The sequence below is a fragment of the Salmo trutta genome, chromosome 35 (genome assembly GCF_901001165.1).
Source record: "Salmo trutta chromosome 35, fSalTru1.1, whole genome shotgun sequence".
NCBI lineage: Eukaryota > Metazoa > Chordata > Actinopteri > Salmoniformes > Salmonidae > Salmo > Salmo trutta.
Genome location: NC_042991.1, coordinates 16,428,969 through 16,455,755, shown reverse-complemented (window position 1 = coordinate 16,455,755; position 26,787 = coordinate 16,428,969). Strand labels below are relative to the sequence as shown.

The 26,787-nt window shown below is 40.3% G+C and overlaps 1 protein-coding gene across 13 annotated transcripts in view; it reads left to right on the top strand.

Annotated features, from left to right (window-relative positions):
- adgrf6 (adhesion G protein-coupled receptor F6) overlaps positions 1-26,787 on the top strand; it is a 54,975-nt gene that overhangs the window by 9,224 nt on the left and 18,964 nt on the right. For 4 of the 13 annotated variants that reach the window (XM_029733528.1, XM_029733526.1, XM_029733524.1 and 1 more), the window contains exons 31-89: positions 106-258; positions 350-520; positions 610-672; positions 803-964; positions 1,056-1,226; positions 1,316-1,378; positions 1,528-1,680; positions 1,772-1,942; positions 2,032-2,094; positions 2,225-2,386; positions 2,478-2,648; positions 2,738-2,800; positions 2,950-3,102; positions 3,194-3,364; positions 3,454-3,516; positions 3,655-3,807; positions 3,899-4,069; positions 4,159-4,221; positions 4,360-4,512; positions 4,604-4,774; positions 4,864-4,926; positions 5,076-5,228; positions 5,320-5,490; positions 5,580-5,642; positions 5,792-5,944; positions 6,036-6,206; positions 6,296-6,358; positions 6,508-6,660; positions 6,752-6,922; positions 7,012-7,074; positions 7,205-7,366; positions 7,458-7,628; positions 7,718-7,780; positions 7,930-8,082; positions 8,174-8,344; positions 8,434-8,496; positions 8,627-8,788; positions 8,880-9,050; positions 9,140-9,202; positions 9,341-9,493; positions 9,585-9,755; positions 9,845-9,907; positions 10,057-10,209; positions 10,301-10,471; positions 10,561-10,623; positions 10,762-10,914; positions 11,006-11,176; positions 11,266-11,328; positions 11,458-11,619; positions 11,711-11,881; positions 11,971-12,012; positions 12,360-12,437; positions 24,623-24,700; positions 25,149-25,226; positions 25,321-25,356; positions 25,617-25,694; positions 25,867-25,950; positions 26,352-26,429; positions 26,668-26,745. In XM_029733528.1, coding sequence (XP_029589388.1) covers positions 106-258; positions 350-520; positions 610-672; positions 803-964; positions 1,056-1,226; positions 1,316-1,378; positions 1,528-1,680; positions 1,772-1,942; positions 2,032-2,094; positions 2,225-2,386; positions 2,478-2,648; positions 2,738-2,800; positions 2,950-3,102; positions 3,194-3,364; positions 3,454-3,516; positions 3,655-3,807; positions 3,899-4,069; positions 4,159-4,221; positions 4,360-4,512; positions 4,604-4,774; positions 4,864-4,926; positions 5,076-5,228; positions 5,320-5,490; positions 5,580-5,642; positions 5,792-5,944; positions 6,036-6,206; positions 6,296-6,358; positions 6,508-6,660; positions 6,752-6,922; positions 7,012-7,074; positions 7,205-7,366; positions 7,458-7,628; positions 7,718-7,780; positions 7,930-8,082; positions 8,174-8,344; positions 8,434-8,496; positions 8,627-8,788; positions 8,880-9,050; positions 9,140-9,202; positions 9,341-9,493; positions 9,585-9,755; positions 9,845-9,907; positions 10,057-10,209; positions 10,301-10,471; positions 10,561-10,623; positions 10,762-10,914; positions 11,006-11,176; positions 11,266-11,328; positions 11,458-11,619; positions 11,711-11,881; positions 11,971-12,012; positions 12,360-12,437; positions 24,623-24,700; positions 25,149-25,226; positions 25,321-25,356; positions 25,617-25,694; positions 25,867-25,950; positions 26,352-26,429; positions 26,668-26,745 — 7,191 coding nt within the window. Of the gene's footprint in view, positions 1-105; positions 259-349; positions 521-609; positions 673-802; positions 965-1,055; positions 1,227-1,315; positions 1,379-1,527; positions 1,681-1,771; positions 1,943-2,031; positions 2,095-2,224; positions 2,387-2,477; positions 2,649-2,737; positions 2,801-2,949; positions 3,103-3,193; positions 3,365-3,453; positions 3,517-3,654; positions 3,808-3,898; positions 4,070-4,158; positions 4,222-4,359; positions 4,513-4,603; positions 4,775-4,863; positions 4,927-5,075; positions 5,229-5,319; positions 5,491-5,579; positions 5,643-5,791; positions 5,945-6,035; positions 6,207-6,295; positions 6,359-6,507; positions 6,661-6,751; positions 6,923-7,011; positions 7,075-7,204; positions 7,367-7,457; positions 7,629-7,717; positions 7,781-7,929; positions 8,083-8,173; positions 8,345-8,433; positions 8,497-8,626; positions 8,789-8,879; positions 9,051-9,139; positions 9,203-9,340; positions 9,494-9,584; positions 9,756-9,844; positions 9,908-10,056; positions 10,210-10,300; positions 10,472-10,560; positions 10,624-10,761; positions 10,915-11,005; positions 11,177-11,265; positions 11,329-11,457; positions 11,620-11,710; positions 11,882-11,970; positions 12,013-12,359; positions 12,438-24,622; positions 24,701-25,148; positions 25,227-25,320; positions 25,357-25,616; positions 25,695-25,866; positions 25,951-26,351; positions 26,430-26,667; positions 26,752-26,787 lie in introns of all 13 variants that reach the window. The other 9 variants (XM_029733536.1, XM_029733535.1, XM_029733533.1 and 6 more) reach the window with 4 other exon arrangements.

Genomic DNA, 26,787 nt, shown 5'->3' with positions numbered 1-26,787 from the left:
ATAGCATTACTGTTGTATTGTCATGTTTTTGTCATCTTGATGGATCTAAATCGACTTAATATTAGCAAAGGAATGACTGACATTGTTCATTTTCATTACCAACAGTACCGCAAACTCTCTATGAGTACATGATTGAAATTGAACTGAACACCACGGACATTACAGTGATAGATCAACTGAGAGCCATTCTGAGAAATGCTAGTTACCCTGTCAGAATCAATAATCTGATACAAATCACTGGTGTTAACATGTCTACAGGTAAGACTTCAATCTGTAAATTATTATTTTTAACTGCTTACACACAGATTAAGTGTCTTTTTGATTTCTTAATCTACTCTCTTGTCCTCAGTTTGCTACCCAAATGGTACTGGATTCCAGTGCAGATGTGAGGACCAGTATCGTTGGTCATGTGACCAGTGTGTCTCTTATGGGAATTGTGATGACATCACATCTGACACGTGTGGATGTATCAATGCTATTCCTCCAGATGGACAGTACTGCCAGTCGGTTCACTACCAAAGTAAGAACCAACATCCTCACACATCTGACTTTTGTTAACATTTTCTAATATTTTAAACTAACCAATATCCTATTTTCTTCACCTCAAAGACTTCACAGCATGTCCAATAACAACAGCCTCTCCTACAACAACAACAGCCTCTCCTACAACAGGTAATGTAGGACCAACATATATCTGAGGAATTGCCTGAAAAACAATAGCATGACAATTGTCTTGGGATATTGATGGATTCAAAATCTACTTATTTTTAGCAAATGAATGACTGACATTGTTCTTCTTCAGTTCCAACAGTACCACAAACTCTCTATGAGTACATGATTGAAATTGAACTGAACACCACAGACGTTACAGTGATAGATCAACTGAGAGCCATTCTGAGAAATGCTATTTACCCTGTCAGAATCAATAATCTGATACAAATCACTGGTGTTAACATGTCTACAGGTAAGACTTCAATGTGATAATTATTATTTTTAACTGCTTACACACCGTTTAAGTGTCTTTTTGATTTCTTAATCTACTCTCTTGTCCTCAGTTTGCTACCCAAATGGTACTGGATTCCAGTGCAGATGTGAGGACCAGTATCGTTGGTCATGTGACCAGTGTGTCTCTTATGGGAATTGTGATGACATCACATCTGACACGTGTGGATGTATCAATGCCATTCCTCCAGATGGACAGTACTGCCAGTCGGTTCACTACCAAAGTAAGAACCAACATCCTCACACATCTGACTTTTGTTAACATTTTCTAATATTTTAAACTAACCAATATCCTATTTTCTTCACCTCAAAGACTTCACAGCATGTCCAATAACAACAGCCTCTCCTACAACAACAACAGCCTCTCCTACAACAGGTAATGTAGGACCAACATATATCTGAGGAATTGTATTAAGAGCCATAGCATTACTGTTGTATTGTCATGTTTTTGTCATTTTGATGGATCTAAATCTACTTAATATTAGCAAATGAATGACTGACATTGTTCATTTTCATTACCAACAGTACCGCAAACTCTCTATGAGTACATGATTGAAATTGAACTGAACACCACGGACATTACAGTGATAGATCAACTGAGAGCCATTCTGAGAAATGCTAGTTACCCTGTCAGAATCAATAATCTGATACAAATCACTGGTGTTAACATGTCTACAGGTAAGACTTCAATCTGTAAATTATTATTTTTAACTGCTTACACACAGATTAAGTGTCTTTTTGATTTCTTAATCTACTCTCTTGTCCTCAGTTTGCTACCCAAATGGTACTGGATTCCAGTGCAGATGTGAGGACCAGTATCGTTGGTCATGTGACCAGTGTGTCTCTTATGGGAATTGTGATGACATCACATCTGACACGTGTGGATGTATCAATGCCATTCCTCCAGATGGACAGTACTGCCAGTCGGTTCACTACCAAAGTAAGAACCAACATCCTCACACATCTGACTTTTGTTAACATTTTCTAATATTTTAAACTAACCAATATCCTATTTTCTTCACCTCAAAGACTTCACAGCATGTCCAATAACAACAGCCTCTCCTACAACAACAACAGCCTCTCCTACAACAGGTAATGTAGGACCAACATATATCTGAGGAATTGCCTGAAAAACAATAGCATGACAATTGTCTTGGGATATTGATGGATTCAAAATCTACTTATTTTTAGCAAATGAATGACTGACATTGTTCTTCTTCAGTTCCAACAGTACCACAAACTCTCTATGAGTACATGATTGAAATTGAACTGAACACCACAGACATTACAGTGATAGATCAACTGAGAGCCATTCTGAGAAATGCTATTTACCCTGTCAGAATCAATAATCTGATACAAATCACTGGTGTTAACATGTCTACAGGTAAGACTTCAATGTGATAATTATTATTTTTAACTGCTTACACACCGTTTAAGTGTCTTTTTGATTTCTTAATCTACTCTCTTGTCCTCAGTTTGCTACCCAAATGGTACTGGATTCCAGTGCAGATGTGAGGACCAGTATCGTTGGTCATGTGACCAGTGTGTCTCTTATGGGAATTGTGATGACATCACATCTGACACGTGTGGATGTATCAATGCCATTCCTCCAGATGGACAGTACTGCCAGTCGGTTCACTACCAAAGTAAGAACCAACATCCTCACACATCTGACTTTTGTTAAAATGTTCTAATATTTTAAACTAACCAATATCCTATTTTCTTCACCTCAAAGACTTCACAGCATGTCCAATAACAACAGCCTCTCCTACAACAACAACAGCCTCTCCTACAACAGGTAATGTAGGACCAACATATATCTGAGGAATTGTATTAAGAGCCATAGCATTACTGTTGTATTGTCATATTTTTGTCATCTTGATGGATCTAAATCTACTTAATATTAGCAAATGAATGACTGACATTGTTCATTTTCATTACCAACAGTACCGCAAACTCTCTATGAGTACATGATTGAAATTGAACTGAACACCACGGACATTACAGTGATAGATCAACTGAGAGCCATTCTGAGAAATGCTATTTACCCTGTCAGAATCAATAATCTGATACAAATCACTGGTGTTAACATGTCTACAGGTAAGACTTCAATCTGTAAATTATTATTTTTAACTGCTTACACACAGATTAAGTGTCTTTTTGATTTCTTAATCTACTCTCTTGTCCTCAGTTTGCTACCCAAATGGTACTGGATTCCAGTGCAGATGTGAGGACCAGTATCGTTGGTCATGTGACCAGTGTGTCTCTTATGGGAATTGTGATGACATCACATCTGACACGTGTGGATGTATCAATGCCATTCCTCCAGATGGACAGTACTGCCAGTCGGTTCACCACCAAAGTAAGAAACAACATCCTCACATATCTGACTTTTGTTAACATTTTCTAATATGTTAAACTAACCAATATCCTATTTTCTTCACCTCAAAGACTTCACAGCATGTCCAATAACAACAGCCTCTCCTACAACAACTACAGCCTCTCCTACAACAGGTAATGTAGCACCAACATATATCTGAGGAATTGCCTGAAAAACAATAAGATGACAATTGTCTTGGGATATTGATGGATTCAAATCTACTTATTTTTAGCAAATGAATGACTGACATTGTTCATTTTCATTACCAACAGTACCACAAACTCTCTATGAGTACATGATTGAAATTGAACTGAACACCACAGACGTTACAGTGATAGATCAACTGAGAGCCATTCTGAGAAATGCTATTTACCCTGTCAGAATCAATAATCTGATACAAATCACTGGTGTTAACATGTCTACAGGTAAGACTTCAATTTGTAAATTATTATTTTTAACTGCTTACACACCGATTAAGTGTCATTTTGATGTCTTAATCTACTCTCTTGTCCTCAGTTTGCTACCCAAATGGTACTGGATTCCAGTGCAGATGTGAGGACCAGTATCGTTGGTCATGTGACCAGTGTGTCTCTTATGGGAATTGTGATGACATCACATCTGACACGTGTGGATGTATCAATGCCATTCCTCCAGATGGACAGTACTGCCAGTCGGTTCACTACCAAAGTAAGAACCAACATCCTCACACATCTGACTTTTGTTAACATTTTCAAATATTTTAAACTAACCAATATCCTATTTTCTTCACCTCAAAGACTTCACAGCATGTCCAATAACAACAGCCTCTCCTACAACAACTACAGCCTCTCCTTCAACAGGTAATGTAGGACCAACATATATCTGAGGAATTGCCTGAAAAACAATAGCATGACAATTGTCTTGGGATATTGATGGATTCAAATCTACTTATTTTTAGCAAATGAATGACTGACATTGTTCATTTTCATTACCAACAGTACCACAAACTCTCTATGAGTACATGATTGAAATTGAACTGAACACCACAGACGTTACAGTGATAGATCAACTGAGAGCCATTCTGAGAAATGCTATTTACCCTGTCAGAATCAATAATCTGATACAAATCACTGGTGTTAACATGTCTACAGGTAAGACTTCAATCTGTAAATTATTATTTTTAATTGCTTACACACCGATTAAGTGTCATTTTGATTTCTTAATCTACTCTCTTGTCCTCAGTTTGCTACCCAAATGGTACTGGATTCCAGTGCAGATGTGAGGACCAGTATCGTTGGTCATGTTACCAGTGTGTCTCTTATGGGAATTGTGATGACATCACATCTGACACGTGTGGATGTATCAATGCCATTCCTCCAGATGGACAGTACTGCCAGTCGGTTCACTACCAAAGTAAGAACCAACATCCTCACACATCTGACTTTTGTTAACATTTTCTAATATTTTAAACTAACCAATATCCTATTTTCTTCACCTCAAAGACTTCACAGCATGTCCAATAACAACAGCCTCTCCTACAACAACAACAGCCTCTCCTACAACAGGTAATGTAGGACCAACATATATCTGAGGAATTGTATTAAGAGCCATAGCATTAGTGTTGTATTGTCATGTTTTTGTCATCTTGATGGATCTAAATCTACTTAATATTAGCAAATGAATGACTGACATTGTTCATTTTCATTACCAACAGTACCGCAAACTCTCTATGAGTACATGATTGAAATTGAACTGAACACCACGGACATTACAGTGATAGATCAACTGAGAGCCATTCTGAGAAATGCTAGTTACCCTGTCAGAATCAATAATCTGATACAAATCACTGGTGTTAACATGTCTACAGGTAAGACTTCAATCTGTAAATTATTATTTTTAACTGCTTACACACAGATTAAGTGTCTTTTTGATTTCTTAATCTACTCTCTTGTCCTCAGTTTGCTACCCAAATGGTACTGGATTCCAGTGCAGATGTGAGGACCAGTATCGTTGGTCATGTGACCAGTGTGTCTCTTATGGGAATTGTGATGACATCACATCTGACACGTGTGGATGTATCAATGCCATTCCTCCAGATGGACAGTACTGCCAGTCGGTTCACTACCAAAGTAAGAACCAACATCCTCACACATCTGACTTTTGTTAACATTTTCTAATATTTTAAACTAACCAATATCCTATTTTCTTCACCTCAAAGACTTCACAGCATGTCCAATAACAACAGCCTCTCCTACAACAACAACAGCCTCTCCTACAACAGGTAATGTAGGACCAACATATATCTGAGGAATTGTATTAAGAGCCATAGCATTACTGTTGTATTGTCATGTTTTTGTCATCTTGATGGATCTAAATCTACTTAATATTAGCAAATGAATGACTGACATTGTTCATTTTCATTACCAACAGTACCGCAAACTCTCTATGAGTACATGATTGAAATTGAACTGAACACCACGGACATTACAGTGATAGATCAACTGAGAGCCATTCTGAGAAATGCTAGTTACCCTGTCAGAATCAATAATCTGATACAAATCACTGGTGTTAACATGTCTACAGGTAAGACTTCAATCTGTAAATTATTATTTTTAACTGCTTACACACAGATTAAGTGTCTTTTTGATTTCTTAATCTACTCTCTTGTCCTCAGTTTGCTACCCAAATGGTACTGGATTCCAGTGCAGATGTGAGGACCAGTATCGTTGGTCATGTGACCAGTGTGTCTCTTATGGGAATTGTGATGACATCACATCTGACACGTGTGGATGTATCAATGCCATTCCTCCAGATGGACAGTACTGCCAGTCGGTTCACTACCAAAGTAAGAACCAACATCCTCACACATCTGACTTTTGTTAACATTTTCTAATATTTTAAACTAACCAATATCCTATTTTCTTCACCTCAAAGACTTCACAGCATGTCCAATAACAACAGCCTCTCCTACAACAACAACAGCCTCTCCTACAACAGGTAATGTAGGACCAACATATATCTGAGGAATTGTATTAAGAGCCATAGCATTACTGTTGTATTGTCATGTTTTTGTCATCTTGATGGATCTAAATCTACTTAATATTAGCAAATGAATGACTGACATTGTTCATTTTCATTACCAACAGTACCGCAAACTCTCTATGAGTACATGATTGAAATTGAACTGAACACCACGGACATTACAGTGATAGATCAACTGAGAGCCATTCTGAGAAATGCTAGTTACCCTGTCAGAATCAATAATCTGATACAAATCACTGGTGTTAACATGTCTACAGGTAAGACTTCAATCTGTAAATTATTATTTTTAACTGCTTACACACAGATTAAGTGTCTTTTTGATTTCTTAATCTACTCTCTTGTCCTCAGTTTGCTACCCAAATGGTACTGGATTCCAGTGCAGATGTGAGGACCAGTATCGTTGGTCATGTGACCAGTGTGTCTCTTATGGGAATTGTGATGACATCACATCTGACACGTGTGGATGTATCAATGCCATTCCTCCAGATGGACAGTACTGCCAGTCGGTTCACTACCAAAGTAAGAACCAACATCCTCACACATCTGACTTTTGTTAACATTTTCTAATATTTTAAACTAACCAATATCCTATTTTCTTCACCTCAAAGACTTCACAGCATGTCCAATAACAACAGCCTCTCCTACAACAACAACAGCCTCTCCTACAACAGGTAATGTAGGACCAACATATATCTGAGGAATTGCCTGAAAAACAATAGCATGACAATTGTCTTGGGATATTGATGGATTCAAAATCTACTTATTTTTAGCAAATGAATGACTGACATTGTTCTTCTTCAGTTCCAACAGTACCACAAACTCTCTATGAGTACATGATTGAAATTGAACTGAACACCACAGACGTTACAGTGATAGATCAACTGAGAGCCATTCTGAGAAATGCTATTTACCCTGTCAGAATCAATAATCTGATACAAATCACTGGTGTTAACATGTCTACAGGTAAGACTTCAATGTGATAATTATTATTTTTAACTGCTTACACACCGTTTAAGTGTCTTTTTGATTTCTTAATCTACTCTCTTGTCCTCAGTTTGCTACCCAAATGGTACTGGATTCCAGTGCAGATGTGAGGACCAGTATCGTTGGTCATGTGACCAGTGTGTCTCTTATGGGAATTGTGATGACATCACATCTGACACGTGTGGATGTATCAATGCCATTCCTCCAGATGGACAGTACTGCCAGTCGGTTCACTACCAAAGTAAGAACCAACATCCTCACACATCTGACTTTTGTTAACATTTTCTAATATTTTAAACTAACCAATATCCTATTTTCTTCACCTCAAAGACTTCACAGCATGTCCAATAACAACAGCCTCTCCTACAACAACAACAGCCTCTCCTACAACAGGTAATGTAGGACCAACATATATCTGAGGAATTGTATTAAGAGCCATAGCATTACTGTTGTATTGTCATGTTTTTGTCATCTTGATGGATCTAAATCTACTTAATTTTAGCAAATGAATGACTGACATTGTTCATTTTCATTACCAACAGTACCGCAAACTCTCTATGAGTACATGATTGAAATTGAACTGAACACCACGGACATTACAGTGATAGATCAACTGAGAGCCATTCTGAGAAATGCTAGTTACCCTGTCAGAATCAATAATCTGATACAAATCACTGGTGTTAACATGTCTACAGGTAAGACTTCAATCTGTAAATTATTATTTTTAACTGCTTACACACAGATTAAGTGTCTTTTTGATTTCTTAATCTACTCTCTTGTCCTCAGTTTGCTACCCAAATGGTACTGGATTCCAGTGCAGATGTGAGGACCAGTATCGTTGGTCATGTGACCAGTGTGTCTCTTATGGGAATTGTGATGACATCACATCTGACACGTGTGGATGTATCAATGCCATTCCTCCAGATGGACAGTACTGCCAGTCGGTTCACTACCAAAGTAAGAACCAACATCCTCACACATCTGACTTTTGTTAACATTTTCTAATATTTTAAACTAACCAATATCCTATTTTCTTCACCTCAAAGACTTCACAGCATGTCCAATAACAACAGCCTCTCCTACAACAACAACAGCCTCTCCTACAACAGGTAATGTAGGACCAACATATATCTGAGGAATTGCCTGAAAAACAATAGCATGACAATTGTCTTGGGATATTGATGGATTCAAAATCTACTTATTTTTAGCAAATGAATGACTGACATTGTTCTTCTTCAGTTCCAACAGTACCACAAACTCTCTATGAGTACATGATTGAAATTGAACTGAACACCACAGACGTTACAGTGATAGATCAACTGAGAGCCATTCTGAGAAATGCTATTTACCCTGTCAGAATCAATAATCTGATACAAATCACTGGTGTTAACATGTCTACAGGTAAGACTTCAATGTGATAATTATTATTTTTAACTGCTTACACACCGTTTAAGTGTCTTTTTGATTTCTTAATCTACTCTCTTGTCCTCAGTTTGCTACCCAAATGGTACTGGATTCCAGTGCAGATGTGAGGACCAGTATCGTTGGTCATGTGACCAGTGTGTCTCTTATGGGAATTGTGATGACATCACATCTGACACGTGTGGATGTATCAATGCCATTCCTCCAGATGGACAGTACTGCCAGTCGGTTCACTACCAAAGTAAGAACCAACATCCTCACACATCTGACTTTTGTTAACATTTTCTAATATTTTAAACTAACCAATATCCTATTTTCTTCACCTCAAAGACTTCACAGCATGTCCAATAACAACAGCCTCTCCTACAACAACTACAGCCTCTCCTTCAACAGGTAATGTAGGACCAACATATATCTGAGGAATTGCCTGAAAAACAATAGCATGACAATTGTCTTGGGATATTGATGGATTCAAATCTACTTATTTTTAGCAAATGAATGACTGACATTGTTCATTTTCATTACCAACAGTACCACAAACTCTCTATGAGTACATGATTGAAATTGAACTGAACACCACAGACGTTACAGTGATAGATCAACTGAGAGCCATTCTGAGAAATGCTATTTACCCTGTCAGAATCAATAATCTGATACAAATCACTGGTGTTAACATGTCTACAGGTAAGACTTCAATCTGTAAATTATTATTTTTAATTGCTTACACACCGATTAAGTGTCATTTTGATTTCTTAATCTACTCTCTTGTCCTCAGTTTGCTACCCAAATGGTACTGGATTCCAGTGCAGATGTGAGGACCAGTATCGTTGGTCATGTGACCAGTGTGTCTCTTATGGGAATTGTGATGACATCACATCTGACACGTGTGGATGTATCAATGCCATTCCTCCAGATGGACAGTACTGCCAGTCGGTTCACTACCAAAGTAAGAACCAACATCCTCACACATCTGACTTTTGTTAACATTTTCTAATATTTTAAACTAACCAATATCCTATTTTCTTCACCTCAAAGACTTCACAGCATGTCCAATAACAACAGCCTCTCCTACAACAACAACAGCCTCTCCTACAACAGGTAATGTAGGACCAACATATATCTGCTGAATTGTATTAAGAGCCATAGCATTACTGTTGTATTGTCATGTTTTTGTCATCTTGATGGATCTAAATCTACTTAATATTAGCAAATGAATGACTGACATTGTTCATTTTCATTACCAACAGTACCGCAAACTCTCTATGAGTACATGATTGAAATTGAACTGAACACCACGGACATTACAGTGATAGATCAACTGAGAGCCATTCTGAGAAATGCTAGTTACCCTGTCAGAATCAATAATCTGATACAAATCACTGGTGTTAACATGTCTACAGGTAAGACTTCAATCTGTAAATTATTATTTTTAACTGCTTACACACCGATTAAGTGTCTTTTTGATTTCTTAATCTACTCTCTTGTCCTCAGTTTGCTACCCAAATGGTACTGGATTCCAGTGCAGATGTGAGGACCAGTATCGTTGGTCATGTGACCAGTGTGTCTCTTATGGGAATTGTGATGACATCACATCTGACACGTGTGGATGTATCAATGCCATTCCTCCAGATGGACAGTACTGCCAGTCGGTTCACTACCAAAGTAAGAACCAACATCCTCACACATTTGACTTTTGTTAACATTTTCTAATATGTTAAACTAACCAATATCCTATTTTCTTCACCTCAAAGACTTCACAGCATGTCCAATAACAACAGCCTCTCCTACAACAACTACAGCCTCTCCTACAACAGGTAATGTAGGACCAACATATATCTGAGGAATTGCCTGAAAAACAATAACATGACAATTGTCTTGGGATATTGATGGATTCAAATCTACTTATTTTTAGCAAATGAATGACTGACATTGTTCATTTTCATTACCAACAGTACCACAAACTCTCTATGAGTACATGATTGAAATTGAACTGAACACCACGGACATTACAGTGATAGATCAACTGAGAGCCATTCTGAGAAATGCTAGTTACCCTGTCAGAATCAATAATCTGATACAAATCACTGGTGTTAACATGTCTACAGGTAAGACTTCAATGTGTAAATTATTATTTTTAACTGCTTACACACCGATTAAGTGTCATTTTGATTTCTTAATCTACTCTCTTGTCCTCAGTTTGCTACCCAAATGGTACTGGATTCCAGTGCAGATGTGAGGACCAGTATCGTTGGTCATGTGACCAGTGTGTCTCTTATGGGAATTGTGATGACATCACATCTGACACGTGTGGATGTATCAATGCCATTCCTCCAGATGGACAGTACTGCCAGTCGGTTCACCACCAAAGTAAGAACCAACATCCTCACACATCTGACTTTTGTTAACATTTTCTAATATTTTAAACTAACCAATATCCTATTTTCTTCACCTCAAAGACTTCACAGCATGTCCAATAACAACAGCCTCTCCTACAACAACTACAGCCTCTCCTACAACAGGTAATGTAGGACCAACATATATCTGAGGAATTGCCTGAAAAACAATAGCATGACAATTGTCTTGGGATATTGATGGATTCAAATCTACTTATTTTTAGCAAATGAATGACTGACATTGTTCTTCTTCAGTTCCAACAGTACCACAAACTCTCTATGAGTACATGATTGAAATTGAACTGAACACCACGGACATTACAGTGATAGATCAACTGAGAGCCATTCTGAGAAATGCTAGTTACCCTGTCAGAATCAATAATCTGATACAAATCACTGGTGTTAACATGTCTACAGGTAAGACTTCAATCTGTAAATTATTATTTTTAACTGCTTACACACCGATTAAGTGTCTTTTTGATTTCTTAATCTACTCTCTTGTCCTCAGTTTGCTACCCAAATGGTACTGGATTCCAGTGCAGATGTGAGGACCAGTATCGTTGGTCATGTGACCAGTGTGTCTCTTATGGTAATTGTGATGACATCACATCTGATACGTGTGGATGTATCAATGCCATTCCTCCAGATGGACAGTACTGCCAGTCGGTTCACTACCAAAGTAAGAACCAACATCCTCACACAATTGACTTTTGTTAATATTTTCTAATATGTGTAACTAACCAATATTCTATTTTCTTCACCTCAAAGACTTCACAGCATGTCCAATAACAACAGCCTCTCCAACAACAGGTACCTTTTGAAATACCTACTGAAAAACATGACATAGTTTTTGCAATCCATAGAGTAGTAATGTTGTCATGTCTATCGATAACATCCATTAGGCTACATTTCATGCTATTCCAGTCATATTTTTATTATTTACAGTCCCTACTACAGCTGACCCCACAACAGCACTAATCACTGTAACCAGTGAGGGCTGTCCAATGAGATAAAGCAGTTCATCCCACAACACAGCTGATCACAATTACCAGCAAATACTATCAAGTACCTGTGAATAGAGTTTGTTCTGATCTTCAGTTCATCACACATTTGTCACAATCTCTCTGTCTCTCTTTCACTCTCTCACTCTGCTTTAGACTCATCAACACCCGAGGCCAGCACCTCAGATCAAATAACTACAGTTGATCCCACAACACAACTGACCACAGTTACTAGTAAGTATCATCAAGTTGTGGAGAACAAAGCTTGTCTGAAACAGAGTTTACCACCAAAACATGTAACACTCAATCACTATCCCACTGGGCACAAGCTGGTTGAAAAAAACATTATGTCAACGTAATATGTCAACATATTGTGATGTGGATTCTACTTGGAAAATACAGCGAGGGAAAAAAGTATTTGATCCCCTGCTGATTCTGTAGGTTTGCCAACTGACAAAGAAATGATCAGTCTATAATTTTAATGGTAGGTTTATTTGAACAGTGAGAGACAGAATAACAACAACAAAAAATCCAGAAAAACGCATGTCAAAAATGTTACAAATTGACTTGCATTTTAATGAGGGAAATAAGTATTTGATCCCTCTGCAAAACATGACTTAGTACTTGGTGGCATAACCCTTGTTGGCAACCACAGAGGTCAGATGTTTCTTGTAGTTGGCCACCAGGTTTGCACACATCTCAGGAGGGATTTTGTCCCACTCCTCTTTGCAGATCTTCTCCAAGTCATTAAGGTTTCGAGGCTGACATTTGGTAACTCGAACCTTCAGCTCCCTCCACAGATTTTCTATGGGATTAAGGTCTGGAGACTGGCTAGGCCACTCCAGGACCTTAAAACTTCTTACATCTAGGTGTTCCGCCAGCGGAACCCCTAGCCAACAGCCAATGGAATCGCATGGCGCGAAATACAAAACCTCAAACCTTTTTCAAACATACGACTATTTTACACCATTTTAAAGATAAACCTCTCCTGAATCCAACCACGTTGTCCGATTTCAAAAAGGCTTTACAGCGAAAGCAAAACATTAGATTATGTTAGGAGAGTACATAGACCAAAATAACCACACACCCATTTTCCAAGCAAGCATATATGTCAATAAAACCCAAAACACAGCTAAATGAAGCACTAACCTTTGATGATCTTCATCAGATGACACTCCTAGGACATTATGTTATACAATACATGTATGTTTTGTTCAATCAAGTTCATATTTATATCCAAAAACAGCTTTTTACATTGGCGCGTGATGTTCAGAAAATGTATTCCCACCAAAAACTTCCTGTGAATTTACAAAAATACTCATCATAAACATTGACAAAATACAAAACAATTATTTTAAGAATTATAGATACAGAACTCCTTTATGCAACCGCTGTGTCAGATTTTAAAATAGCTTTATGGAGAAAGCACATTTTTCAATATTCTGAGTACATAGCTCGCCATCACAGCGAGCTATTCAGACACCCGCCAAGTTCGGGGCAACCTAAACTCAGAATTAGTATTAGAAATATTGTATTACCTTTGCTGAGATTCGTCAGAATGCACTCCCAGGACTGCTACTTCCACAATAAAAGTTGTTTTTGTTCGAAATAATCCATAGTTATGTCCAAATATCTCCGTTTTGTTTGTGCGTTCAGGTCACTATCCAAAGGGTAACGCACGAGCGCAATTCGAGACACAAAAAGTAAAAATGTTCCATTACCGTACTTAGAAGCATGTCAAATGCTGTTTAAAATAAATGTTGATGGTATTTTTTACTTAAAATTGCGATAATATTCCAACCGGACAACAGTGTATTCTTTCAAGAACTAAAAGAAAAAACAGCATGCTTGCGGGAACGCGCATATCCAATCTCTTTGTCCTCAGGCAGACCACTCAGTAACTGAGCTCCTATACTCTGCCCAGAGACAGGAGAAGGCTCAATCCACTTTCTGAAGGCTTTAGACAGCCAATGGAAGCCTTAGAAAGTGCAACGTAACAGCACAGATACTGTAGTTTCGAAAGGGACTAGAAAGAAGAACTACATTTCTCAGATCCTACACTTCCTGGTTGAATTTTTCTCAGGTTTTTGCCTGCCATATGAGTTCTGTTATACTCACAGACACCATTCAAACAGTTTTAGAAACTTCAGTGTTTCCTATCAAAATCGAATAATAATATGCATATTCTCGTTTCTGGGCAAGAGTAGTAACAAGTTTCAATCGGGTATGTTTTTTCATCCGGCCGTGAAAATACTGCCCCCTATCCATATCAGGTTAATGTGCTTCTTCTTGAGCCACTCCTTTGTTGTCTTGGCCGTGTGTTTTGGGTCATTGTCATGCTGGAATACCCATCCACGACCCATTTTCAATGCCCTGGCTGAGGGAAGGAGGTTCTCACCCAAGATTTGACGGTACATGGCCCCGTCCATCGTCCCTTTGATGCGGTGAAGTTGTCCTGTCCCCTTAGGAGAAAAACACCCCCAAAGCATAATGTTTCCACCTCCATGTTTGACGGTGGGGATGGTGTTCTTGGAGTCATAGGCAGCATTCCTCCTCCTCCAAACACGGCGAGTTGAGTTGATACCAAAGAGCTCCATTTTGGTCTCATCTGACCTCAACACTTTCACCCAGTTGTCCTCTGAATCATTCAGATGTTCATGGGCAAACTTCAGACGGGCATGAATATGTGCTTTCTTGAGCAGGGGGACCTTGCGGGTGCTGCAGGATTTCAGTCCTTCACAGCGTAGTGTGTTACCAATTGTTTTGTTGGTGACTATGGTCCCAGCTGACTTGAGATCATTGACAAGATCCTCCCGTGTAGTTCTGGGCTGATTCCTCACCGTTCTCATGATCATTGCAACTCCACGAGGTGAGATCTTGCATGGAGCCCCAGGCCGAGGGAGATTGACAGTTCTTTTGTGTTTCTTCCATTTGCGAATAATCACACCACCTGTTGTCACCTTCTCACCAAGCTGCTTGGCGAAGGTCTACAATCCTGTCCCTGACATCCTTGGAGAGCTCTTTGGTCTTGGCCATGGTGGAGAGTTTGGAATCTGATTGATTGATTGCTTCTGTGGACAGGTGTCTTTTATACAGGTAACAAACTCAGATTAGGAGCACTCCCTTTAAGAGTGTGCTCCTAATCTCAGCTCGTTACCTGTATAAAAGACACCTGGGAGCCAGAAATCTTTCTGATCGAGAGGGGGTCAAATACTTATTTTCCTTATTAAAATGCAAATCAATTTATAACATTTTATTAATCTGTCTCTCACTGTTCAAATAAACCTACCATTAAAATTATAGACTGATCACTTTTTTGTCAGTGGGCAAACGTACAAAATAAGCAGGGGATCAAATACTTTTTTCCCTCACTGTACATTGGATTTGAAAAAGTAATCAACGTAAAATGTTGTTTTGAGGGAGAAATTTCAACCACAGGCTTATGTCATCATGGTAACCAAATTTCAACATAGTCAAACCTTGTCTAAAATATGTTGAATTTGTACCTTTCAAACAATGTCAGATCTTCAAGGTTATATCCATTATCAGAAAAAAATAACAATACGGTGGACAGTACCTCCTACTGGAGTATTGATCTATCTTCAATTACCCTTTGGTGACCAGTGGGGTATCACAGTGCTTAATCCAAAAGCATAACCAAATGACCTGGGTTGCGTATGAGATTACATTCAAATTGGCCTACATGGTGCAAGAGATCAATGACGCTCGAGATCCTGCACAGATTATTACAACAATTGTGAAGATCTCCACAGACCTGTGGCTACTTAAGCCTGCTATCTTGAACATACATGATTTATATAATTACATAAGAAGAAATGTATAGTTACAGTAACCTCAAAATGTGGCCACGGATGTGTTACTAATTTTAAGGTTGACTTTTCCATTTTTTTACTTTTATTTTGGTTGAGTTGGAGATGTGAATCCAACATATAATTTGTTAACTTGTCAACAAGTTAATAGGATACTTATTGTATTTCAAAAGTGATATTGAATTGTGTTTGGTTGTTGATGCAACCAAATATCAACATTTGAAGGAGATTTGTCTTCTTCTTGGATAGTTCTATTTATGCCACTGACTTAGTCTGGCTTGAATTCCAGTTTGTTTACAAATTAATAATTGATTTGTTGTATTCACGTCTCCATCTCAACAAAAAATGGAAGTTAAAGAATAGTACTACATCAAATCAAAATGTATGCAAAGTGCATTTAACTTTTGATTTGATTTAGTCCTACTCTTTAACTTCCAGAGCTTGATCAACTTCTCAACCAAATATTTCCCAATTATCCACGTTGAAATTACGTGGTGTGCCCAGTGGGTTGTTACTTCCATGCTATTGACTCTACAACAACTGCACCTAAAACAGAACAAAGTACTACAGTTGACCTCACAACACAACTGACCACAGTTACCAGCGTGTGTGTGCTAATATTTTTTAGTTCAGACCGATGTTGCGATAACGTGTCACTATCTGCCACAACAGAGCTGACAGCAGTGAACAGTATTCTAATTAAGCAATAAGGTCCGAGGAGGTGCGGTATATGGGCAATATACCACAGCTAAGGGCTGTTCTTAGAACGATGCGACGTGAGTGCCTGTATACAGCCCTTAGCCATGGTATATTGGCAATATACCACAACCACCAGAGGTGCCTTAGTTCTATTATAAACTGGTTACCAACGTAATTAGAGCGGTAAAAATAAATATTTTGTCATACCCGTGTTATACGGTCTGATATTCCACGGCTTTCAGCCAGTTAGCATTCAAGGCTCGAACCACCCCGTTTATAAGGGGCTGGGGCCAAAAACGACACCCCCCTCGGGCCTTATTGGTTGTGCTTCTAAAGGCTAGATAATCCCTCCACCTGACAGGTGTGGCATATCAAGAAGCTGATTAAACAGCATCATCATTACACAGAAGCACCTTGTGCTGGGGACAATAAAAGACCACTCTAAAATGTGCAGTTTTGTCATACAACACAATGCCACAGATGTCTCAAGTTTTGAGGGAGTTTGCAATTGGCATGCTGACTGCAGGGATGTCCACCAGAGCTGTTGCCAGAGAATTTAATGTTCATTTCTCTACCATAAGCCGCCTCCGTTGTTTTGGAGAATTTGGCAGTACATCCAATCGGTCTCACAACCGCAGACCACGTGTAACCTCGCCAGCCTAGGACCTCCACATCCGGCTTCTTCATCTGCGGGATCATCTGAGACCAGCCACCTGGACAGCTGATGAAACTGAGTATTTCTGTCTGTAATAAATCCATTTTGTGGCAATTGTGGCAAGGCTGCGGTCCTGTCCAGTCATGTGAAATCCATAGATTAGGGCACAATTAATTTATTTCAATAGACCGATAATATGAACTGTGACTCAGTAAAATGTTTGAAATTGTTGCATGTTGCGTTCATATTTTTGTTCAGTATATGTTTTGAGGTTGGACTTTAGCACTTATAGCACGTTAGCACTTAGGGCGCACCAGCTGGTGTCACCTCATTAGTCAGTATGTGCTCCATCTCTGCTGGGTTGTCCGTCTCGTTAGTCAGAAGGATGTTTAACCTGTGTTGGCACAGGTGATATTTAAGAGTGGCTGGCTTACTGCTCCAGTTGTGCAGTTGTAAGACCTTTAGTTGACTCTTCCTATTTTGATTTCTAGACATACAATAATTTGTCTAATCTTCCCTATTTTTGTTTTGCTCCACTTTTTGGTTTGCTTACTGTCTTAAAGTTTGGTGTGGGTGTTTCTTTTGTTTGCCTCTTCTTGAGCAAATTTAGTGAGCGCTCATGGTCGATGCCTTTTATGTTTCAGTTGTTGTTGCTAGTCAACTTTCAGTGGACACCCCCATGAGTGTCTTTCAGAACCCCTCTTAAAACCCCAACATATTATTTTTGGTTGTTGTTAGTGACTCTTTGTTAGTTCCCCCTTCTGTTTGAGCAACATTATTTGTTTTTCTTGTCGGGGGAACGTAACAAAATGGGGAGCTCTTCCGGGATTTTGTTTCCCATGAGTATGGTAGTCATTCTAGTCACCTACTCTGAAGCTCTAATGTGCCCAGATATTTGAGTGTTCAAAATACACTTTTGTGGTAGAGTTTCTGTACCTGACATCCACCTTGAGGGGTTATAAGGGTTGGTGGAATCATTTTGAAAGTTGCATAAACACACAGACTTATAAAAAATGCCTGGACTTTAAGCACATTTGTGAAAACCCCTACATGGGAGATGCTAGATAAATGTACAAAGGTGAATCTGGTCATCATTGTAAAGCGTTATGACATCAAAAGTGGTATTTGGCGATTCAAAAGCATTAGTCAAAGATTTGATCGTTGCTGTTTTGGTGGAGGAGGAAATCCTCTCGGAGAGAGGGGCTGATGAAAAGGGTGCTACGTGTAGTAGAGTACGACCTGTAGACGTGCAACTAAGGATGTTAGAACTAAAGGCAAAGTTGGAGCAACAAAATGTTTAGCTTGAACAACAGATATTAGTGTAAGGACCGACGCCGGAGATGAGAAGCAGGTACGGGGAGTTGACATTTAATTATGAACAGACAAAGAGCAAGACAGAAACAGCGTCAGCACACAGATACACAATGACAAACAATGCAGCAGCGGGGAACAGAGATGGGGAACTGACAAATATAGGGCAGGTAATAAACAGGTGATTGAGTCCAGGTGAGTACAATAATACGCTGATGTGCGTGACGGGGAAAGGCAGGTGTGCATACTGATGGTGGCAGGAGTGCGTAATGCTGGGGAGCCTGGCGCCATCGAGCACCAGGGAGGGGGAGCGGGAGCAGACGTGACAGTACCCCCCCACCCCCTCTAGGGGCGCCCCCGGCGTCCCACCCGGGCAAGCCTGACGAACCGGGTGGGCGTAAAATCCAGACGCACCGGTAGGGGCGTGGAAGCCTGGCGAACCTGCTGAGGCGTGGGAGCCTGGCGACAAATTGGTGCATTCACCTTATGATATCCAGTGGAACAACCACTTTACAATAGTACATCTATATATTTTTTTTTTGGGGGGGGGGTTAGAAGGATTACTTTATCCTATCCCAGGTATTCCTTAAAGAGGTGGGGTTTCAGGTGTCTCCGGAAGGTGGTGATTGACTCCGCTGTCCTGGAGTCGCGAGGGAGCTTGTTCCACCATTGGGGTGCCAGAGCAGCGAACAGTTTTGACCGGGCTGAGCGAGAACTGTGTTTCCGCAGAGGTAGGGAGGCGAGCAGGCCAGAGGTGGATGAACGCAGTGCCCTTCTTTGGGTGTAGGGACTGATCAGAGCCTGAAGGTACGGAGGTGCCGTTCCCCTCACAGCTCCATAGGCAAGCACCATGGTCTTGTAGCAGAACAGTTACAGTGTGGTTACAGTGTGTTAGTACAAGGTGTGGAGATGGGTTGCATGAAAGTTCCTTTGTATAATGTGGAACTGAAGTCTGATCTTATTTCTGGTTCTGTTGTCATTGGAGTGAGGCCTAGCCTACCGGTGATGGGGATGTCATTAATTTTGGGAAATTATTTGGCTGGAGGGAAGGTCGTGCCAAATCCTGTTGTTTGTAAGGAACCAAGTGTAGAGGAATCTGATGGGCTATCAGAAGAGTACCCTATAGTGTTCTCAGCGTGTGCCGTTACACGTGCTATGTCTAAGAAAGTTGCCGGCAACAAGTCTATTGTTGAGGAGGATGTCAGTGATTCCACCCTAGTTGAGATGTCTGAGATGTTTATGGGTGATCCTGACTTGTGAAACCTCCTGAGTTGACATCTCTTTTGAAGTTTGTGTGGGTTACTTTGACAGAGATGGTATTCTAATGAGGGAATGGTTCTCGCGCCACTTCTGGGCAAGACGATTGTCCCTGTGTATCTCAAATTGGTGTCCCAGTTATGCTTCGACAAGAGATACTGAGTTGGCTCACGGTGGTAGTATGGCAGACCATTTTTGAGTCAACAAGACATATGACCGGACCTTGCATAACTTCTTCTGGCCTGGTCTGAAACAGGATGTTGTGTCTTACTGTAAATCCTGTCATGCCAGAGGGCAGGTAAACTGAACCAAGCTGTACCAGTTGCACCTTTGCAGCCTATTTCTGCTTTTGTCGAACTTTTCAGCAGAGTTCCGGTAGGACTGTTTTGATCCTTTGCCAAGGGTGATAACCAGTTTCTCTTAACCATCACTTTCGATGTGGGTGACCAAGTCCTGGTTTTGTTGCCCAATCAAACAACATGCCTATCGAGTATATCCTGAAAAGAGAGAGAAACTCCAGTGAGGGGGAGTTCATGCTTGAGCACCGCATTGCACAACATGGCAACAATCCGTGGAATCGCCCTGTATATTAGTACCTAAGGCAGATGGGTCTCTGCGGTTTTCTTCTGATTTTCAGAAACTCAATGCCGTTACTAAGTCGAACTTATACCCTTTGCCCAATGTTGACGATTGTGTGGACCGGATTGGCGCTGCTAAGTACAATGCTGCTATGTATGACGATAACATATTGAATACACTGTGGGGTACTTTTCAAAGAAATTGGCCTCATATCAAAAACAGTACTCGAGAAGGAGACGCTTGCTTTGATACTGACGCTTCAGCATTTCAAGGTTTATGTATCGGTCTCTACACCTCTGGTAACCCTCTCATTTTCCTGCTAAAGACTAGCTCCATGAACCGCCGACTCCTTCGCTGGAACCGACAGTGTGTAGCTCTGGCTCACAATTTATTTTTACTACACGTTTTACCATTTTGGAGATGAAGGGGGACGAGAGATATAGAAACTAATGTGAGTTTTAGGCAACCCAATTTCTTTTTGCATTTGGAAAGTATTTAGAACCCTTGACTTTTTCCACATTTTGATACGTTACAGCCTTACTCTAAAATTGATTACATAGTTTTTCCCCCTCATCAATCTACACACAATACCCCATAATGACAAAACAAAACATTTTTTTTGCAAATGTATAAATAAACGAAAAACTGAAATATAATATTTATATAAGCAGTCTGACCTTTTACTCAGTACTTTGTTGAAGCACCTTTGGCAGAGATTACAGCCTCGAGTCTTCTTGGGTATGACGCTACAAGCTTGGCACACCTGTATTTGGGGAGTTTCTCCCATTCTTCTCTGCAGATCCTCTCAAGCTCTGTCAAATAGGATATTGAGCGTTGCTGCACAGCTATTTTCAGTTCCCTCCAGAGATGTTTGATCGTGTTCAAGTCCGGGCTCTGGCTGGGTCACTCAAGAACATTCAGAGATTTATCCTGAAGCCACTCCTGTGTTGTCTTGGCAGTGTGCTTAGGGTCATTGTCCTGTTGGAAGTTGAACATTCACCCCAGTCTGAGGTCCTGAGCACTCTGGAGCAGGTTTTATCAAGGATCTCTCTGTACTTTGCTCCGTTCATCTTTCCCTCCTTCCTGACTAGTCTCCCAGTCCCTGCCACTGAAAAACATCCCCACAGCATGATGCTGCCACCACGATGCTTCACCTTAGGGATGGTGTCAGGTTTCTTCCAGATGTGAAGCTTGGCATTCAGGCCAAAGAGTTCAAACTTGGTTTCATGAGACCAGAGAATCTTGTTTCTAATAGTCTGAGAGTCCTTTAAGTGCATTCTGGCAAACTCCAAGCGGGCTGTAATGTGCCTTTTCCTGTGGAGTTGCTTCCGTCTGGTCACTCTACCATAAAGGCCTGATTGGTTGAGCGCTGAACCTTCTGGAAGGTTCTCCCATCTCCACAGAGGAACTCTGGAGCTCTGTCAGAGTGACCATCGGGGTCTTGGCCACCTCACTGACCAAGACCCTTCACCCCCTATTGCTCAGTTTGGCTGGGCGGCCAGCTCTAGGAAGAGTCTTGGTGGTTCCAAACTTTTTCCATTTAAGAATGATAGAGGCCACTGTGTTCTTGGGGACCTTCAATGCAACAGACATCCTGTCTCTTCGACCTCATGGCTTGGTTTTTGCTCTGACATGCACTGTCAACTGTGGGACCTTTTATAGACAGGTGTGTGCCTTTCCAAATCATGTCAAGGATGATTAATGGAAACAGGATGCACCTGAGCTCAATTTCGAGTCTCATAACAAATGGTCTGAATACTTATATAAATAAGGTATTTCTATTTTTTATTTTTAATGAACTTGCTTTAATAAAATAAACTTTCTAAAAGCCTGTTTTAGCTTAGTCATTATGGTGTATTGTGTGTAGATTGATGTGGAATGTTTGCAAGTTTATTAAAAATAAAAAACAGAAATACATTTCTAATTTGTGATAGTTTGCAGGCCATTTGCTATTAGACTCGAAATTGAGCTCAGGTGCATCCTGTTTCTATTGATCATCCTTGAGATGTTTCTACAACTTGATTGGAGTCCACCTGTGGTAAATTCAATTCAAGCTGTAACGTAACAAAATGTGGAAAAAGTCAAGGGGTCTGAATACTGTTCTGGAGCCTTTTGGTCTCAGACATGGCACTCTGGTAGCAGAGAGAACAGTCTATGACATGGGTGGCTGGAGTTTTTTTTTACATTTTCGGCCTTCCCCTGACACAGCCTGGTAAAGTGGTCCTGGATGGCAGGGAGTTTGGCCCCAGTGATGTAATGGGCCATGTGCATTACCCTCTGTAGCACCTTGTGGTCTGATGCCGAGCAGTTGCCATACCAAGCGGTGATGCAGCCAGTCAAGATGCTCTCAATGGTGCAGCTATAGAACTTTTTGAGGATCTGAGGGCCCATCCCAAATAGTTTCAGCCTCCTGAGGGGGAAATAGTTTCAGCCTCCTGAGGGGGAAGAGGCATTGTCCTGCCCTCTTCACGACTTGGTGTGTTTGGACCATGATAGGTCCTTAGTGATGTGGACACTGAGAAACTTGTAGCTCTCGACCCGCTCCACAACAGCCTAATCGATGTGAATGGGGTTGTGTTCGGCCCTCTGTCTCCTGTAGTCCACAATAAGCTCCTTTTTCTTGCACAAGTTGAGAGAAAGGTTGTTGTGTTGGCAGCACACTGCCAGGTCTCCCTATAGGCTATCTCAACGTCGTCGGTGATCAGGCCTACCATCGTGTCTTCGCCAAACTTAATGATGGAGTTGGAGTTGTACATGGCCATGCAGTCGTGGGTGAACAGGGAGTACAGGAGGGGACTGAGAACGCACCCCCTGATGGGCCCCAGTGTTGAGGGTCAGCGTGGCGATGTGTTGTTGCCTACCCTCACCACCTGGGAGGGGCCTGTCAGGAAGTCAAGGATCCAGTTGCAGAGGAAGGCGTTCAGTCCCAGGGTCCTTAGTTTAGTGATGAGCTTGGAGGGCACTATGGAGTTGAATGCTGAGCTGTAGTCAATGAACAGCAGAGTGATCATATAGTCCTCTGGAACAGCTGGTGCTCTCACGCATGGTTCAGTGTTGCTTGCCTCGAAGAGAGCATAGAAGGCATTTAGCTCGTCGTGTAGGCTCACTTCACTGAGCAGCTCTTGGCCGGGTTTCCCTTTCTAATTCGTGATAGTTTGCAAGCACTGACACATTCGAGCATCAGAGCCGATGTAGTACGATTCGGTCTTAGGTCTGTATTAATACGTTGCCTGTTTGATGGTTCGTCACTGGGCGTATTAGGATTTCTGATAAGCGTCCGGATTAGTGTCCCACTCCTTGAAAGCGGAAGTTCAAGCCTTTAGCTCACTGGGGAAGGAGTTCATTTCAAGTTTGATTTGATTTAGTCCTATTCTTTAAATTTGATTTTTGGTTGAGATGGAGACACGAATCTAACATATCAATTATTAATTTGTAGACAAATTGGAATTCAAGCCAGACTAAGTCAGTGGCACAGATAGAACTATCAAAGCAGAAGATAAATATCCTTCAAATGTTGATATTTGGTTGTCGACAAGTTAACAAATGATATGTTGGATTAACGTCTCCAACTCAACCAAAAAAAAAGTTAAAGAATTGGAATAAGCCAGTGGCTCAGAAGAAGTACATACAGTGAACATCACCTTTAAATGTTGATATTTTGTTGCGATGTCAACCAAAAACAATTCAATATTACTTTTGTAATACAGTATAGCTTAAAGTTAAGACAATCTTACAAACAAATGTAAAATTCAACCTTAAAATGAGTAGCATATCTATGGCCACATTTTGAGGTTACTGTAACTGTACATTTCTTCTTATATAATCATATAAAGTGCATGTTCAAGATAGCAGGAATAAGTACAGGTCTGTGGAGATCTTCACAATTGCAGTAATAATCTGTGAAGATCTGCACCCACAACAGGACAAAGTACTACAGCTGACCTCACCACACAACTGACCACAATTACCAGTAAATAAAATCAAGTACTGGTGAAAATACTTTGTTCGGAATATCAGTTCTTCATAAAATTGTCACAATCGTTCTCTCTCTCTCTCTCTCTCTCTCTCTCTCTCTCTCTCTGCTTTAGACTCTACGACACCTGAGTCCAGCACTACAGAACAAAGTACTACAGCTGACCTCACAACACAATTGACCACAGTTACCAGTATGTGTACGCTAATATATTTTAGTTCAGAACAAAGTTGCATTAACGTGTCACTATCTGTCACAACACAACTAACACTAATAACCAGTAGACTAAGTGCTTCTAAAGGCTGATAAAAACAATTCTAAACATAGTATGAGTTTATATTAATCTGTTTCTTCTTCAATCTATCCTTATGTTGCTTATCTCTTGGTAGACTTTACTACACCAGCAGCCACAGCAAAACAGACCACTACAGCTGACCCACACAACACAATTTACCAAAGTTACCTGGAAATACAGTCATTAACTGCTGAAAATAATTTGTTCTGGTCTTCAGTTCATCACACATTTGTCATAATCTCTCTCTCTTTGTCTCACTCACTCTCTCTCTCTCTCTCTCTCTCTCTCTCTCTCTCTCTCTCTCTCTCTCTCTCTCTCTCTCTCTCTCTCTCTCACTCTGCTTAAGACTCTACAACACCTGAGGCCAGCACTACAGAACAAATAACTATAGTTGATAACACAACACAACTGACCACAGTTAGCAGTAAGTACAATCAAGTTCTGGTGAAAATAATTTGTTCAGAATATCAGTTCTTCATAAAATTTTCAAAATCTCTCTCTCTCTCTCTCTGCTTTAGACTCTACAACACCTGAGTCCAGCACTACAGAACAAAGTACTACAGCTGACCTCACAACACAATTTACCAAAGTTACATGGAAATACAGTCATTAACTGCTGAAAATAATTTGTTCTGATGTTCATTTCATCGCACATTTGTCACAATCTCTCTCTCTCTCTCTCTCTCTTTCTCTCTCTCTCTTTCTCTCTCTCTCTCTCTCTCTCTCTCTCTCTCTCTCTCTCTCTCTCTCTCTCTCTCTCTCTCTCTCTCTCTTTCTTTCTTTCTCTCTCTCTCACTCTCTCACTCTGCTTAAGACTCTACAACACCTGAGTCCAGCACCACAGAACAAATAACTACAGTTGATCTCACAACACAATTTACCACAGTTACCAGTAAATACAATCAAGTACTAGTAAAAATAATTTGTTCTGAAATTCAGGTCTTCGCACGTTTGTCACAATATCTCTCTCTCCCTCGCTCCCTCGCTCCCTGTCTGTCTGTCTGTCTCTTTCTCTCTCTCTCTCTCTCTCTCTCTCTCTCTCTCTCTCTCTCTCTCTGCTTTAGACTCTACAACACCTGAGTCCAGCACCACAGAACAAAATACTACAGCTGACCTCACAACACAACTGACCACAGTTACCAGCAAGTGTACGCTAATATATTTTAGTTCAGAACAAAGTTGTATTAACGTGTCACTATCTGTCACAACACAACTAACACTAGTGACCAGTAGACTAAGTGCTTTTAAAGGCTGGTAAAAACAATTCTAAACATAGTATGAGTTTATATTAATCTGTTTCTTCTTCAATCTATCACTATGTTGCTTATCTCTTGGTAGACTTTACTATACCAGCAGCCACAGCAAAACAGACCACTACAGCTGACCCCACAACACAATTTACCAAAGCTATCTGTAAATACAGTCATTAACTGCTGAAAATAATTTGTTCTGGTCTTCAGTTCATAACAAATTTGACACAATCTATCTCTCTTTGTCTCTCTTTGTCTCTCTTTGTCTCTCTCTCTCTCTCTCTCTCTCTCTAATTTAGACTCTACAACACCTGAGTCCAGCACTACAGAACAAAATACTACAGCTGACCTCACAACACAACTGACCACAGTTACCAGTAAATACAATCAAGTACTAGTGAAAATAATTTGTTCTGAAATTCAGGTCTTTGCACGTTTGTCACAATATCTCTCTCTCTCTCCCTCGCTCTCTCCCTCGCTCTCTCCCTCTCTCTCTCCCTCGCTCTCTCCCTCTCTCTCTCCCTCGCTCTCTGTCTGTCTGTCTGTCTGTCTGTCTGTCTGTCTGTCTGTCTGTCTGTCTGTCTGTCTGGTTGTCTCTCTCTCTCTCTAATTTAGACTCTACAACACCTCAGGCCAGCGCTACAGAACAAATAACTATAGTTGATAACACAACACAACTGACCACAGTTACCAGTAAGTATCATCAAGTTCTGGAGAACAAAATGTGTGTTTCTT